The 17,712-nt window shown below is 37.6% G+C and overlaps 1 protein-coding gene across 5 annotated transcripts in view; it reads right to left on the reverse strand.

Moving 5' to 3' along the window:
- Positions 1–17,712, reverse strand: part of LOC134213227 (ubiquitin carboxyl-terminal hydrolase CYLD) — a 56,243-nt gene that overhangs the window by 5,021 nt on the left and 33,510 nt on the right. Inside the window, exons 1-9 of one of the 5 annotated variants that reach the window (XM_062691985.1) lie at positions 16,084–16,242; positions 11,663–12,322; positions 9,914–10,931; positions 3,758–4,085; positions 3,358–3,554; positions 3,073–3,227; positions 2,659–2,877; positions 2,359–2,593; positions 1,819–2,157 (exon numbers count right to left, since the gene is read on the reverse strand). In XM_062691985.1, the coding sequence (XP_062547969.1) occupies positions 1,819–2,157; positions 2,359–2,593; positions 2,659–2,877; positions 3,073–3,227; positions 3,358–3,554; positions 3,758–4,085; positions 9,914–10,931; positions 11,663–12,139 (2,968 nt within the window). In that variant the 5' untranslated portion in view covers positions 12,140–12,322; positions 16,084–16,242. Of the gene's footprint in view, positions 1–1,818; positions 2,158–2,358; positions 2,594–2,658; positions 2,878–3,072; positions 3,228–3,357; positions 3,555–3,757; positions 4,086–9,913; positions 10,932–11,662; positions 12,323–16,083; positions 16,243–16,774; positions 16,800–17,712 lie in introns of those variants that run through there. The other 4 variants (XM_062691986.1, XM_062691989.1, XM_062691988.1 and 1 more) reach the window with 4 other exon arrangements.

A 17,712-nucleotide genomic window follows, 5' to 3' on the forward strand; every position in this document is an offset into this window, starting at 1 on the left:
GTGCATTTAAATTCTCACTAAAAGTTGGCTTTTACCTCGGTTATTAGCTTTTCAATAATAATTTGTTGAACGGATTCTATGTCACTATTCATAAATGTTTTCAGTAAGGCAAGCATATTGAGATCGAGAACCCAAACATATTTGCAAAAAACACTAAATTAATGATTTTGTGTGTGTTACTTCTACGTGAAGTTAAACGATTTACAATGATATGGAAATGCTAATATCTTCTTCCAAACTTAGACGCACATGTTCATGATAAAATTAGAGGCGAAAGTATAGAATTGATAGTTTCGTTAGGATACGGCAGGCATGAAGAATGTTTTTATAGATGTCGATTTGAAAGCGAGCGGAGGGCAAAATTTGTGATGGCACATATCACACGACCTTCCTTCTGCCAAGCTCCCGTATGAAGGGGGAGGGAAGAATATCAGTGTGGAAGCTGAAGCCAGTGGAGATATATCAGCTTCCACACTGATATTCTTCCCTCCCCCTTCATTTTGGAAGATGATATTAGCATTTCCATATCATATTTGCAAAGCTAACTGCAGACCTTGCTGATTTTCTGATCTCTTAAAAAAAACTGATGAACTTCATAATCGGCTTAGGGTCATTTGGCCGAATGCCATTTGGCCGACAGGGTTATTTGGCCGAATGCCATTTGACTGAAAGGGTAATTTGGCCGAAAAGGTCATTTGGCCGAATGCTGTTTGGCCAAATAGTTGAAATACGTTTTTTATTAAGTGTGTGAAATGAGTAGTGAAAGAAAAGAAATGTTTGTAGTGAGAAGTAACAAATGAGAAATGAGTAGTGTGAAATTATTGGTAAGAAGTGAGATATGATAGGTGAGAAGTGAATCTAAATAGGAAGAAGGACAAAAGAAGAAGGAAAAAAGAAAGAAGAAAGAGGAAAAAGTCCTTGTAGAATAAACCTATTGCAATTGGTATCAAGAGAGCATGAGGGATTTTTCGGCCAAAAAAAGCAGATTATTCGTCCGAATAGAGGCAGATTATTCGGCCGAACATTCGAATTCCATATAAAAATTGAAAGACTACAAAGAATCGCATTTTCATTTGTGCTCCTATTAACGTCAAATCTAAATTCTTCCATTAAAATTGGTATCTATCGATTTTACAGCCTTTCGAGTTTCAGCCTTATGTAAGCTTTTAACTTTTTCAGTCTTTCGTGTTCAGCCTTATTTACCCGGAATAAGGTAAAAAAGGTGGCCTCATCTTTAAAAATATGCAATTGTCCGGGATAAGGAAAAGTAGATGACCCCTTCTTCAGAAGTGTATAGGAATATGTCGAGGCGTATATGATTCTTTTTCTACGCTTCTACGCGTACGCTCGGAATAAAGAAAATGAGCAGGTGATTCTATCTTTCAATATACCCGGAATAAGACGAAAAAGTAAGTTACTCCTTAGAAATACGCATGTGCCTATTAAATTCGTTATTGGTCCCGACAACATGGAGTGTACAACCATAATCAATAATAGAGCCTAAATCTAGAATAAGGCAAAAAGACAGATAACTCTTATAGTTATTATGCAAATAGTCTGGCTGTTCAAAGCGTTATGCCAAACGGCATTATGCCATTTGGGATAGCCCACAGTTTCGGTACCATACCGTCATCGTTGTCACATCGCCATTCAGGCGCTTTTCATAGTTCTACCATTATCTCTGGATGACTCCACACTGGTTCGTAAAAAGGTTCCCGTTTATATCCTTACATATCCACAACATTGAGGGGTCATTAGGTGTTACATCTGCTCTTACAATCCCTATGTCATACATATAGTGCGTGATTCAACACTTACCTCGTCTGTCTGCCATCGAATCAAAAAACACCCACGGTGCATCTTGCCCGGCGCCAGCTTTGACGAACGCCACGTAGTGCGATGTTTCGATGCACACCACGGCAAACAGTTCCATAAAAATACGTGGCACCGGGCAGTGTTCTGCCATCATTTTGAAATCCTTCGGAACGGTCAACGGGTTAGGCGTGTGTTTCTTCCGTTTTACGTGGGAGTGGAACGCCTCTAAGCATACCTTACAGAATGCTGTACTCTCCAAACTGGCACCGCTCTGCATCGCTCCAAGACACTCCCGACACTCGTGCTCTGCCAGTTTCCCACAAGAGGTACACTGCCGGGGAGCTACAGAGATTGAATATGACTAAATATTAAAATAATTTAATTATGGTCGATTTCTTCACCTTCGCTTAGTTTAAGCGAATGGGTAAGCACTGTTTAAGAGTTAAGCGGAGGTGAAGAAATTGGCCCTTAGTGCACTTCTCATCTAGCATTTTCTCTGATGAGTTATACTTTAATTTTTATAATATTTAGCTGAAACCTTACAATCTTCGATGATATCAGTCACATCCAGCAACTGCGATGGCAGTATCCGGGGGTACATTTTGAAATTCTTCCCAAAACGTGGCATTTGAATTATGAGGCAGGAAGGGACTTCCTTCAGTTTTATGTTGGATGTCAGGAAGCTTTGTTCGAATAGTTGCTGCACTGATGGTAGCTTCAGCTGATCGTCTTTCTCAACGAATAGTTGATAGTAGAATGTGTCCAACCCAGAGCTTAGCTATAAAGTAAAACGGAACGTCTATACCATATGTCCGCGACGGAGCACAATTTAAAGCTCCCTACCTTGAGGAAGGGATCTGCTCGTAGAATCTGAGCCAGCAGACTGTTGAGAAATTCTTCCGGATCCTTCTCCTCACTGGTGAGCCCAGTTACTGAACTGAGCCGGTCCAACAATTGGCGTAGCTTCATCACCCTATCGGCTCTGACAAAGTGGCGTTTACGTAACGGATTGACTATTTCCTCTCGCAATACCTTCTGTACTTCCTCATATTGTGGGTTATCCTACGAATTTGAAATAAAGTTCGTAAGTTTGTTTGTATAACATTATAGGAAGGAACAAATGTTATTTTATATTGCATCCTGCTACCCTAAGGAGCTAACATTGAAGGAATAGTAAAAATTGGTAGCGATTATTTGCAGTATTTTTTGTTCCTATTTCTAAATAAGGCTTTTTCATTAAATTCCTTTTCAAAATACCTCTGGTTCTCTTGGTCGGAATAACAACGAGTCGAATACGCTTGTAAAAGTGAACATTGAAAACAATGTTGCGTCCAAATAACATGAGTTATGGTGTCCCTGAATGCCGCGAAACTTTCCACAAATTGCGTCCAATTCCTTCTGTTGTAAAATTTCTGCAAAAGTTTGAATAAAAATTTAAATCCTGATATCAGGAATGTATTTTTTTTATTTATTATCTTTATTGAAGAGATTTTCGGCACTGGGCCGGTTCACCTCGTATCAGGAATGTAACGAAACACTTACTCAATGGAGGAACAGCGCCTTCCACGATTGGACACTCCACCATGCCGAACATGTTATTGGCATCTGACGATTTGGATGTCGATGCTACAATCTTTGGTGTAGATGCAGATGTAACTACAGTATCCTGGAATCGACGGTCCTGATTGCACTTTGAGGGATGGACAAAAATGGCCCGGTTGTCAGGACATTTGAACAATCTGAAACAAAAATGCGTTTTAAATGCCTTTGTATTTCATGAATATGAACATGTAGGGTAAATCATCCTATCAATTGTAGAACTCCCTATCCATTTGTTAAAACTTTAAAAAAAACACACGATGTACTAACGGAGAGAGGGAAAGGTAGTGAATATAGTGAGTTACAGATGTTAGCTTTCGACTTCGCATTAATGATAACTTACTTGATTCCGTCATAAGATCCATCGGTGGCGAAAACATCCATATCGGTTGGTTCGTCCTCCAGTTCTACGCCCACCATCACACGAGTGTTACTGCTGCTCGTCCCGACACTGTGCAATGGTCCGATCCAACGAATGACACCGTAAAGCTCTGCTTTCTCCGAATCGACTTCCACCATAGAACCGACCTCTAGCAGAGGATTTCCCGGAAGTTCCTTCAACGGCGATGGATGAATTACAACATCCACCGATCCTTCCGACGTAGACGATGCGATCGTGTGAGGTATGTTGTTGCTATTGTCATATGCTGACGATGGTCCATCGTTTGGTTCTTCGGGGAAGGACCGTTCAATTGTGTATTCAGAGTAGCATGGTGGCAGAGAACGGGAAAACACGTTAGCAATAATTGTACAAAAGTGCTGCTGGATTAGGTCCCACATCAGCATGATTAACCACTGAATGGAGGGAATGGAAGCCAACATTATTTTCGCATGGCACAGAATCTATCTGATAAGAGTACCAATAACACAATACTAGCAGGATCTCAGGACAAACAATGGGAACAGACTGACTGACAGAAATATTGAAACTCACACTGATAAACACTCAGAAAAATATTCAAAAGGCTATCATTATAAACAGTGTTGCTAAATAATTGTTCAGTTTATTTTATCATCACATTCTGATGCAGATTAATTTACAAATTCAAAATTTTCTCTCAATTAGGTAGGGTGAATGTCCGATTTCGGACCCCTAGAGCTTGCCAATACCTGCTTATACCGCCTGTGGTTTATTATAAATCATTTCTGGGTACCTGTCAAAGATTTTTAAGCCTTTTTAACAAGAAATAACGGGTGCCAATTACGCATTTTACCTTTCCAAGGTGAAACTGATTCATATTTGTGAAATGAATTAAAAAATTGAAGATATTTTTTTTCCGATTTTGTCACATTTCCTATTTTATCATTTTTTCCTATTTTATATTCCTCCAAAATTCACTAGGGAGGTGAAAAAATCGTGATATTACTGTATTCCATGCGCTCACATGCATTGCATAAGTGTTCACACATAAAATAGTAGTGCACAATGAGGAAGAGGTAAAAAGGAAGAAGGAAAAAGGAGGAAGAAGTATGAATGAAGAAGAAAGAAGGAAGATGGAAGAAGCGAGAAGGGAGAAGGAAGGAAGAAGAAGGAAGAAGGAAAAAGGAAGAAGGAGGAAGGAAGAATGAAGAAAGATAAAGGAAAAAGGAAAAAGGAAGAAGGAAGAAGGAAGAAAGAAGAAGGAAGAATGAAGAAAGAAGTAGGTAGAAGGAAGAATGAAGAAAGAATAAGACAAAAAAGAAAGAAGGAAGGAGGAAGAAAGAAGGAGGAAAGAAAGAACAAGGAAAAAGGAAGAAGGAAAAAGGAAGAAAGAAGAAGGAAGCAGGAAGAAGGAAGAATGAAGAAGGAAGAATGAAGAAAGAAGAAGGAAGAAGGAAAGAAGTAAGAAGGAAGAAAGAAGAAGGAAGAAGAAAGAAAGAAGAAGGAAGAAGGCAAAAGGAAGAAAGAAAAAGAAAGAATTAAGAAGGAAGAAGGAATAAGGAAGAAGGAAGAAAGAATAAAGAAGGAACAAGGAAAGAAGCAAAAAATGAAAGAAGGAAGAAGGAAGGTGCAAGATTAGAGAAGGAAGAAGGGATATGGTGCAGAAAGAACGTCTCATTTTTCACTTTTTGCTCCTTTTTGCTAATTCGGCCTAATGGCCTGACACCACTTCATCCCATAGCTCCTATTTCCATCCCATGAAAAACAAAGCAATGAAAAGGAATTTGATTTGTTTCTTATTTTCATGATTTTTTTCAGCAGTGAGCACGCTTGTTAGCAAAAAGAAGCGACGAGATTGGTGCTGTATTTCTTTGTTTTGCAATGAAATGAATACATGTTCAATGATATTGAAATCGGAACAGTTCCCCCACATATTCACATATGAGTTTTCAGAAAAAATGTTAACAGTTTTATTGATTCGTGGCATATTTCCAGAGATTCATACAAGAATTACGCTGGTCAATTGAGCCGAAGTAAAGCCTTATTTTTCGATTGACATGTGCCAAAGATTCTGATTCTGATGATTCCTGCATATTAATATTAAACATAACAATTTGAGACACAATTGAATTGATAAGCTTCAAATTTTTATAGCCGAACCACCTTCTTATAATAAATGCTAACCTTCATAATCGTTTCGTTCCGATTCTTGACCCCATTCAAAGTGCTCCAACACGGTCAATGGTATGTTGTCTAACATACTTTGGTCGGCAAAATCCGGAACCATCATGCAGTCTTTTTTAACAACCAGATACGCAGTTATCTAACTTATATTAGTCCCAACAAAGAAAGATCACGAAAAGACAAACTGGCACTATACATGAACAAATCACTCTTACGTATTATCGACACAAACGATGTGCTATTTTAAATGCAGATTAATCACTTGACTTTATATTAGCGAGACAATTTTATCAATTTTTATCATTCTTTTTTTTTTGTCAAATAAGTTCACGGTGAGTAACATATGCTGCACAATAAATCAACGAAATATTGTTTTGTTGTTAAACCTCCAATTAGGCGCATATTCCCGGAATATGTTCAATTCGCGTTAGACTAGGAGCAATATAACTTGCACGAGATCAATTTCGGTGTAGCCTCCGAACTGAATCAAAATAAAATGCATCGAAACGCACGGTTGTGAGTGCCCATGCCAAAATCACTTTGCTTCTTTCGGTGGAAATCATGTCACACCAGATCGGGAATAAGATAGGTTCGGACAGCTATTTTTAGACGGCCACGAAGTTCACACCATATGTTATTCAGTCTCTGGCGCATGGAATGCAACACGCCGCGCCGGTTTTTTTGTTCTTAATAGATAGAACGAAAGTACGCGTTCTTCTAATCTATGTGAGATATTGGAACTATCTAGCGCACGGGCTCCACTTTTCAAAACATGCTGGCTTTTGGAAAACGGTATTGGCACGTCGAAGAACGGCGAAATCGGACAGAAAGATATCTGCGCATGTCATGATGAATAAAGATGTTTCAATTTTGCTAAATTACCGACATCTTACAGGAAAAATATGAAACTTGATCCACATGGACTCGACATTTTCATATAGGGTAACGGGACGTAATGTTTGCTTGGAATGTAACTTATTGAAAGAGTGGCCGGATCGTCATTCAAATGCATATTTTCCCAAAAAAAGGACGCCAGTCAGTAGTGTTGTGTAAGACACATTTGTTATTATTGTAATATAAAATGCCCTTTGAAAATCATTATTTCGTGTGAAATCGTTATTATAATTTTTTACCAGATCCAGCCTACGATCGCATATTTATAACAACCCAACTAACATTTAATGTCATTGTAAATGTTATTTTAACTCGTTTATACGGCTTCAAGCTGAATATGTGTGCTATACATATGATCAATAACTTCTATTCAATAAGGTACCAGTCAAAACGATTAATGCAAGAGATGGCGTTTTTAAAGTGGTAGTAAAATCGAAATTTCATCACTATAAAACTACTAATCAATGCAAACTAAGTGCAGGAGATAATCTTTTCACCTCATACTTCATTCCTTATCACTACTTTCTTCTAAAACACTTACATTTTCCATAAATTTGCAAAATACTTGATTTTCCCATACATTTTATCGATTTCCAACTACCATTCTTCCATGAGCTCATGGTGAAAAATGTGAAAATCTCAGAACATAGAGTAGCAGGCTTAACAACACAGATAGAAACGCCGGTATCGCCGCTCAGTGACGAGTACCGTAAACATGGTGCACGGAAGGTTGTTGTCTACACTTTTTACGGCTGCTGCACCCTGGAAGTAAATGTCATCGAAGTAAACAGTCGGTCCCTTATTCCTTTACCAGCAAATCTGGCGAATCTATTCAGCTATTTTTGACGTGCCGGCACAACTACTTTACAGCATGTTACACAATTTTTTCTCAATCTTTACTAAACCATTTAGTAATATAATTCGCTTCAATTGCGCTTATTCAGATTTTTTGAATCTGTTAAATAAGTTTTATACAGCCACTGGATTCAATTTGATTAAATATTATTTGAGAGGAGAGTAAATTTCAGAGATAATTTAATGTTTTTTTTTTGTGAAAACTGCAATATTAATTTTGTTGCTACCTCTAGATTCGAACTCCTGATCTCCTGATTCAATGGCCGCTGCTCTGTCATCACCGTCACTTTGACATATGTAAATAACAAAGAAAATTATGGATGTGCTTCTTCGCATACCCTATAGGTTATTTTGCTAACGCTATTTTTGGATTCATGCTGTATAAACGTTAGAAAGAGGTATACATGCTGCTTTTAGCACATAAGCTTAAAAATTATGCTTTCAGCATTATTTCAACCATTATTCAAACATTTATCAGCATGTTCTTTTGGGTAACTTTAATGCATCATCAATCGTTGAAATTGTTTTTAGGCAACATTTTCTCGATCTGTATAGATGCTACTCTGCTGCTAATCGTTTAACAGCAGCCGTCAACAGAAATATCGCTTCTAAATGGCTTGTTTTCTTACACTATCTGCTAGCATTAATGACAGCGCTTTGTCAGTTGCTATAAAAGCAGGTGAAAACCTTTGTAGCTGCATTACAAAAATCAATTGCTCATACACAGCTCCGGCAACAAAAATCAAATGTAAACATTGCGGTTTTGACGTTCCATACTGATAAGCTATTAAAAGAAGCAGTATAAGGTTTACTTAAACGTTGTGTAATCTTCAAAGATACAGAAGTAGCCTAAAAGCTTCGTTAGTTCATTTATAGCGCCATTACGCTATATTGTTAGTGCTATAACAACAGCGAAAATGTTTTCATTGTGAATGCTACTCACCGTAATATGGGAAGTTGCTAACAAGCAACTCAATTACATACATGAGCTCTTAACCGATGAGCTTTGTTGCTAATTCAGACAGAGCTGTTTTAAGAATATATGAAAGCTGCATAAACGATAAAAGATGAAATATATTCGGTACAAACTGACTAGCTGATAGATATTTGGGTAATAGTCGAGTTGAAGTTTAATGGATTATTTGCGGAGGCTTTTCTTTTATTGAGCATTGGCTGCTTTTATTCAAATATTATACAGCCAAAGGCTAGAAGTTGAAGCTTTTAGCATCAAAATTGTTAGTTGGGAATTGCCAAAGGTAGGCATGGACGAAATTTGAGATATGCATAAGTATGAAGTATGTTAAACTAAATCAATTTCCTAAAATCGCAAAAAAAAACTGACAAATTTTTTTCGGGTGAAATTTTCCATAGCGTCATTTTCAATACTTGTTATTTGAGTTTTTCGTTCGATGAACACTAGACTGACCCAGGAAACAAAAAGTTGTCGAACTCTACAGGGCACCCCCCAGGATTGTGTCTTTTGTTGAGAAAATCAATCTCTCAAAATTTCAGCTCAATGGCTTGTTGCATAAGCTGGCGCATTTGATTTGAAATTTGTATGGGGATTTCAGTAAAAATATATTGGAAAATACACCTCCGTCACTCATTCGATCTGGAAATTGGTTCTGATTGCTCGATTGAGCTCATTGCAGAAAAGGCAGTTGGTATGTTACAGAACAATTTCACAGAACATTGTAACGATGATTAAATGAAGTTTTATATAGTTTTCGGCTGATCCGATTCGATAAATAAATCCAAAATTACACGATCCACCTCCTAATAAATCAGCCGAAAGTTAAGTAAAAGTTCATGTAATCATCGTACAATGTTCTGTGAAATTGTTCTGTAACATACCAACTGCCCTTTCTGCAATGAGCTCAATCGAGCAATCAGAACCAATTTCCAGATCGAATGAGTGACGGAGGTGTATTTCCAATATATTTTTACTGAAATCCCCATACAAACTTCAAATAAAATGCGCCAGATTATGCAACAAGCCATTAAGTTGAAATTTTGATAGATTGATTTTCTCACCAAAAGACACAATGCTGGGGGGTGCCCCGTGGAATTCGACAACATTTTTTTCTCCCCATAATAAGCTGGGCCAGTCTAATGAACACGGCATACCGGCAATCGAATTTCTACAATTTTCTACGATTCAACGCGAAATGGGTCAAATATTATATAATATGTTGAGGTACTCACTTGCCATCGTTGAAGCGTCAACCTTTTGTCTTATTTCCCGTTTACGACTTCCATCGGGTAGCTTAGAGTTTGCCAAATGACTGATCGGATTCAGCGACTTGTTGCGTTCATATCGTCCCTGCAAATTATTGCTACTGGTACTAGTGCTGCTGCTACTACTATAGCCGCCGCCACTTGAATTCAACCCATTCCGGGGCGTGTTATTCGATGGAGTTTGAGTTTTCTTATCACTGTTGAGGATTGTTGCTGTGTCCCCAGCAGCAGTTGGCCAGTTCTTCCCGAGCACATCCTTGAGATCTATATCATTAGATTCCTGTTCGATGAGAGTTGCCGGAGGATCCACTATTATCACATTGCTCGCATCACTAGTAGCTTCGTTGATGTCGCTTTTGTCAATTACTATTATATCACGATCTGTGTAGCTCAAAATGGTTCCCGCCTTGCTGGGAGGCTTTTTACGAGCCTTGGAATGCTTCAGAGTACTGCTATTAGAGCTGTTTTGCGAACTTCTGCCAGAACGGTAACTATCTTCGGTTTGGCTGCTGTCGTTATACCGTAATGCCTCCGACATGGTATTGATAACACGACTTGAGCTACCAGTGCTGCTACTGCTGTCCTGCTTCGATAGATTTGGGCTGGAAACTGATGCGGCCATTTTCTTCTGATAAAGTGAACTTTCCATCAAATTAGGATCAACGAAGGAGGAAAGATCGGTAGAGTTTCGATTGTTACCAACGGGGTCCGGGGTTATTGACCGGATGTACTTATCGTCCAGTGAATCTCTACCGGCTTTCGATGTTTCCGTCCACCGCTTAGTGTTCCGTTTAAATTGATTTTTGGCACCGCACAAGAAATCTTCAATTATGTTGGTTTTCTTGGAATGTTTACCGTAGGAATGGTTAAAATCTTCGAATATGATCCAGTTTGCCGCCAGAACTAATGAGCATTTCGGATCCGTACGCATGTAGTGGGTCACATATGGAAGATCATCCTTCTGAGGAGAATTGCCATCAAAATTCTGTAATATTAAAAAGTTATTTTATATTCGTCGAGATTTTTTTATAAACTTATGTTGGGCTAGACTGTGCCAGTCTACTGATTTGAGTGATGAATTTTGAATGATCAAGCTAAATTGTATGCTTGACCCGATCGTACAACATCTTTGCTATACATATTTTCATGATTTGGTTTTGTAATTCCTTTTAAGAATAGTTAGCTCTTTCAAGAAAAACTGAATTAGGCGATATAAAAACAAAGTGAATAAACTTAGTAAAAAAGAATTGACAAAACAATTAAGGTTTCAGAGATCATCTTATTAAACCGATGTATATTTCAAACGAAATTAAATTAATCGACATTTCAATTTGAAATTCAAGAAATACAAAAAAATTCAAAAAATACTAACATGTAGAAGCTATTTGAACATAAAAATATATAACGAAATGACATACGCAAAAATATTGTACAATCCTTAAAATGTTTAATTTATTGTCAAATGTTGGTTTAAGCATCCATATTAATCATATTTTTGAATAGATTATACTATATCTAAAGGTGCATTTCATGAGAAATTTACTTATCATTCAATAGTTAAAGCCAATTGGAAATAAAAACTAGATGCTGAATAAAGACAAGCAAAATAAAACTTATGTTAATCAATATAGGCAAAAAGTAAAGTATTGCTCTAAACCAATTGCAACATACAAACTAGAGAATACCAATGATTGAAAAAAAAAATCATCGCATTACCAACAGCTCCATTCCAAAGTAGTACCCTGGTCCGATTTCTTGCACTGGTCCACGGTAGCGAATGACACACTCGTACGTTTCCGACGGTCGACAGAATGCTCTACCGGATACTCTCACAGTAAAACCAGTCTGCAAACTTTTTACACCAATCAGCTTTTCTGGTTGCTTAACAAACTGCTCTCGTTCATGTGGATCCAGAATGGCAATCACAAATGGCCACACATCTTCCGCTACCTTATGTAGGTGCGATATCGGGCATTGAAAATGAATATTATCGTAGCGATTGTTGTCCGGACTGTAGTAATCTTTGATACGTGCTATGACCAATTTGCCCGTAGTTTGCTCAACGACCTGTAGCATCATTCCGATCTGCACTTCAACGGTATTGTTAGCATTGCTTTCCTCGAAGTACCCTAGCCTGTGGATCACTTTCGCTTCAAAACAAACCGTACTCACTGCAAACCAGGCCGTTGTCATCGCGTACAAAGTAGGTGTTTGCGGTAGATCATTTATAGAACAACGGCGACGAACTAGGTTCTGGCAGATTCGTTCGATTCAGATGAGATTATGCTGCACTTTCCCGGCTGGTTGGGACAATCAGGGACAATCTTGCTTTTGTGTGTAATCAAAAACCACATCCAGGAACTGTTTTCACGCGATCTGAGAAGTCGTATCGCGACGCAGAAAATGTAAATAAAAATAAAGAACATTACAAACAACCACACGCACACAACATAAATAGAGGTCACCCATAAACACTTTGACGCAAAATCACCTTTTTCTGAGTGTGAGTGCAATTATGATGACAAGATATCCAGTGTTGCAAGATATTCAAATAGGTATTGGATAATAGAGGGAACTGGCGAATGAAGGTTGCACGAAGAAGTCAAAGGACGATATTTGAAAAAAAAAATGGCTGGGGAAGGGGTATACGGAAAATTTCTTAAACTCTTATCAAAAATTCTAGAAGTAATTTTATTTATACGGTTGGCAGTACGGGGTTTGGCTTTTCTTATATTTTAATAAAAATCTTCAAACACATCATTTTGATTTTGAATTTTATTTTCTGTTATTGCACTTTATTCTTCTTCTTCTTATTGGCATTACATCCCCACACTGGGACAGAGCCGCCTCACAGCTTAGTGTTCATTAAGCACTTCCACAGTTATTAACTGCGAGGTTTCTAAGCCAAATTACCATTTTTGCATTCGTATATCATGAGGCTAACACGATGATACATACTTTTATGCCCAGGGAAGTCGAAACAATTTCCAATCCGAAAACTGTCTAGACCGGCACCGGGAATCGAACCCAGCCACCCTCAGCATGGTCTTGCTTTGTAGCCGCGTGTCTTACCGCACGGCTAAGGAGGGCCCCACTTTATACATAACATAAGAAAAGTCCAACTTCGTACTGCGATCCGTATTTAATTTAATTACATCTAGAATTGAGAAGAGTTTTAAGAAATTTTTCGTATGCTTTACCGTTCAGACTTTTTCCACTTTTTCTTCTTCTTGCAACTTTTATTCGCCAATAGAGCTTGCAGACTTGAAATCCGAAGTAAAATTTCGTATAGTTTAGTACTTAAATATAGAAAGAAAAAAGGAACCTCTCGTTTGCACATAATATGACGAATTCAATAATTATTTTTTACTGATAAAAAGGAGATGAAAAAAGAATAAGAAGACTGAGTGTCGGAGACTTTAAATGGCATGCATTGCTCGAAAAACGTTGATATTTCTTGACATATATTCGAATATTCGGTAAATCTAAAATGTTCCAAAATCACATAAATATATGACTAAATGCCTTCAAAGTATTATAAAACTTGTTTAAAAAATATAGTACACTAATAAAAATCCACACATTTTTATTGGCAAAAATCTAAAGATATTTACAAATAAATTTTATGTGTGCATTAATAACTACCCGCTATAGGAGAATCCACATGAAGGTTGTTAGCTAATAATAGGATTATGTGTGATTCCACATACATGCTATGCGAATTCAAATAGCCGTTATGTGGGAAATGCTATATTCAAAATTTATGTGTGCCACACATAATGAATATGATTGGATTTTTGTCAGTGTAGCATAGAACACTCGTTTAGTAACATATGGTCGGGACTTAGCGAAACCGCACCAAGCGCCTTTTTGACTGACTTTTGATATTTTGTTCGTAGAATGTAAACCGACAGTAATTCATATCAATTCATTCGAACATTTGTTGTTGGATATCCTCAATTTAAAGTAGAGGGATATCTGATACGATCCGCTACTCGAAAAATGTGTTTGGCCAACGATTTCTAGTTTGTGGAGTTAGAAATTCAACAATCTTGAGTATTGACTGCTTATTAAAAACCCTTATTAATCCACCTAGCGGTGTTGGTGCCCTTCTCACGCAAGAAAGAAAATACTAAAAAATAGTGTTTTTTAGCGTGTTTTGCGCATAGAAAATAGTACTTTGGCCATAACTTCTGATCCTACAGTCCAAACAGGCCAATTTTTAATAGCAAACTGCCCGTCGAATTAAACTTGTTACGGCCAATGCTAAGATCCAAAAAGTGTGTCTAAAAAATTGTGTACACATGCCCACACACATACATACATATATACATACACACATAACAGACATCACCTCAATTCGTCGAGCTGAGTCGATTGGTATATAACACTACACTGACAAAAATCCAATCTTATCCATTATGTGTGGCACACATAAATTTTGACTATAGCATTTCACACATAACGGCTATGTGAATTCGCATAGCATATATGTGGAAATACACATAACCGTTATTTACTAATAACCTTTATGTGGATTCTCCTATAGCGGGTGGTTATTAACGCACACATAAAATTTATTTGGAAATTTCTTTAGATTTTTGCCAATAAAAATGTGTGGATTTTTATTAGTGTATAGGTCTACGAACCTTCTATCAAAAGTTTGGTTTTGGATTGTATAGCCTTTACGTATACTTAGTATACGAGAAAGGCAAAAACATGAAAATCGAGATTTCATGTCTATTTTGGGTGCTTCTAAAATTCTTACCCCTTAAACTATTTTTTTTAAACAATCTTAAATTTTTGTTTTATAACAAAAATATGCTTCATTTCCCATATCACACCGTGTGAAATTTCCGTGAAACTACTTTTTCTCTCGATGACAGTTCTGCCGTAATCTGGAAAAGTGACGTAACAGCCATTTTACAACATGCATGTTTTCCATTTTTCTGTTAAAGAGCTCGATGAGTAGTACTCGTTAACACCATTTTTGGAAAATGGCGTATACGTCACTTTTTCAGATTACGGCAGAGTTGGCGGTCTCCTCCACCCCTATACGCTAGGTGAAAAGTCAAAAAAGAAGAAATAGAATCACGAAAAAATGTCCACACAGACATATGGGATGCAATTCTCTAAATAATTTTAAAAATTTCAAAATGATGTTATGTATTTGAGAATAATTTAGAGACTTTTGATAACATTTTTTTTTCTCGAATTGATCCTGGAAGATACTATTTCTTATGTTTGTCGAATGTTATATACCAATCGACTCAGCTCGACGAACTGAGGTGATGTCTGTATGGGCATATGTATGTGTGTGTTTATGTGTGTATGTGTACAAATTTTGTAATCACACTTTTCGGAACATAGCAATATCCGAATTACTTGCAACAAGTTCAATCGGACGGGGAATCTTGTCCCATTGATTGCTATTGAAAATTGGACTATGGACTATGATCGGACTATGGGATCGGAATATATGGCCAAAATACTATTTTTTATGCCCAAAACACGCTAAAAAATACTCATTTACATTTGTTTGTATTTTTTGCTCGAGAAAGGCACCAACACCGCTAGGTGGATTAATCAGGTTTTTTTTTTCTTCTTTCACGCAATAAAATCAAGTAGTTCAAAAGTTTATGAATGAAGGAGAAATTAAAAATAAAAATCTTGCAACCCTGAATGTATGCATGTTTACTATACGACGATATATACCAAGCGATATATTGTTACACCTACAGGTGAAAACTAGAAATCGATTATTGAATTTTATCAGCAATAGAAAAAAAAACATGATAGCGAAACAAATTGAAGATAACATGTAAGCCAAATTGAGCATTCGCTTCTATGAGTCATGCTGGTCGTTAAATATGCACTCGAATGAATCAAGCTCAAATACGTATCACGTTTCAGAACCAATTGAAAAAAAAACTACACTTTTTTGTACACTCCATTTTTTTTTCAAATGAGCTACGATATTAATCAATGCAAATGAATGACTAAAGTAAGGTTTTCAAGTAATAACTTCACTGCAATTAGTTTTGTCTACACTCTTGACGAAGAACATAATTAGATAGTCATTAATGAGAAATAAAATTTGCATGCCATTTTAGTTAAATTCACTGTTTGTAGCTTACACGAAATTCCCTTCAAAGGTAAATTACATTTGTAGCTTTCAGCACTAGATTATGGCTTAATTCCAGTTTTTGTAATCACTATAGTTACGTTAAGGTTTCGTTAACTGTTAAATACAATACTAATTGCCGTGGTGTCAACGGAGATGGTCGACTGATGCACAGTGAAGTGAACCAAGAATAACCAAACACGTAAAAACACCACGACATGAATGGAAGCAGCACGAACTAATAACGTAAGGTGAGGAAGAAGATTGCAAATGTATTAGTAGCCTAAAAATCAATGAAAATATCACACGGAAATATTGGGTTGCTATATAGGTCATGGGTTCCCAAACTGTGGGTCGCGAAAGACTAATGTTGATTCATACTTTCAACCATATATGTAGATTATGTACCACAAATCTTTTCCAGGAATTAGATATGGATCTAAATAATTGATGGATGACTAGAGAACAACAAATTTTACGAAGTCAATGACTTTCTTTTGTTATCCGAAAAATATGAATGCTGAACAGAGGCAAACACTCAGAAATAGAATAAAAAAATTCAGAGGGGGTGTCCACATACCACTTGTTAATAGTATTTGCAGCTTTCTGTATAGTCTTCTCCTCAGTACCTTTGGATTACGATCCGAGGCCACAATGATGATGTCGTCGGCGTATGCTGTCGAAAATCGTCTCCATAAGTACGAGGAACAGGACAAGCTGTGGAGTCGCCTACCCTAGAAAAGCTGTTAAAGAGCTGAAAAACAATAAGGCTGCGGGGAGTGACCAGCCCCGGCTGAACTTCTCAAACATGGCAGTGAGCAGCTTTATGAAGTTCTGCACCATATTATGTCGAAAATATGGGAAGACGATGAAATGCCTGCTAGCTGGTTGGACTGCCTCATTTTCCCTCTCTTTAAGAAAGGGCACAGACTGGAGTGCGCCAATTACCGAGGAATAACCCTTCTTAATTCGGCGTACAAAATTATGTCCCGTATTCTGTTCAACTGATTGAGACCTCCTTCGTCGGCGAATACCAAGCAGGTTTTCGTGAGGGCCGATCAACGACGGATCAAATGTTTACCCTAAGACAAATCCTTGATAAATTCCGGGAATACAACTTGCAGACACATCATCTGTTTATTGATTTCAAGGCGGCGTACGATTCAGCGAAACGGAATGAATTATGGCAAATTATGATTGAACATGGTTTTCCGGCGAAACTGATACGGCTGATTCGTATAACGTTGGACGGATCGAAATCAAGTGGGTTGGGTTGCGGATGAAATTTCGACGTCATTTGTTACCTTAGATGGATTAAAGCAGGGTGATGCACTCTGGAGCGATTAGGAGAGCTGGCGTGCAAAGAAGCGGTACCATTATCACAAGATCGCATATGCTCCTGGGTTTTGCGGACGATATCGATATTATCGGGATTGATCGCCGTGCCGTGGAAGAGGCTTTTGTGCCTTTTAAGAGGGAGACAGCGAGGATTGGACTCACGATTAGGTTCATTAGTGGTGGTGGTAGCGAAATGGTGCTGGAGGGTGAAAAGTTTGAAGTGGTAGAAGAATTTGTGTATCTTGGAACATTAGTGACGTGCGATACCCGCGAGGTGAAAAGGCGTATTGCAGCTGCAAATAGG

Source organism: Armigeres subalbatus, chromosome 2 (assembly GCF_024139115.2).
Source record: "Armigeres subalbatus isolate Guangzhou_Male chromosome 2, GZ_Asu_2, whole genome shotgun sequence".
In the NCBI taxonomy this organism is placed as follows: Eukaryota; Metazoa; Arthropoda; class Insecta; order Diptera; family Culicidae; genus Armigeres; species Armigeres subalbatus.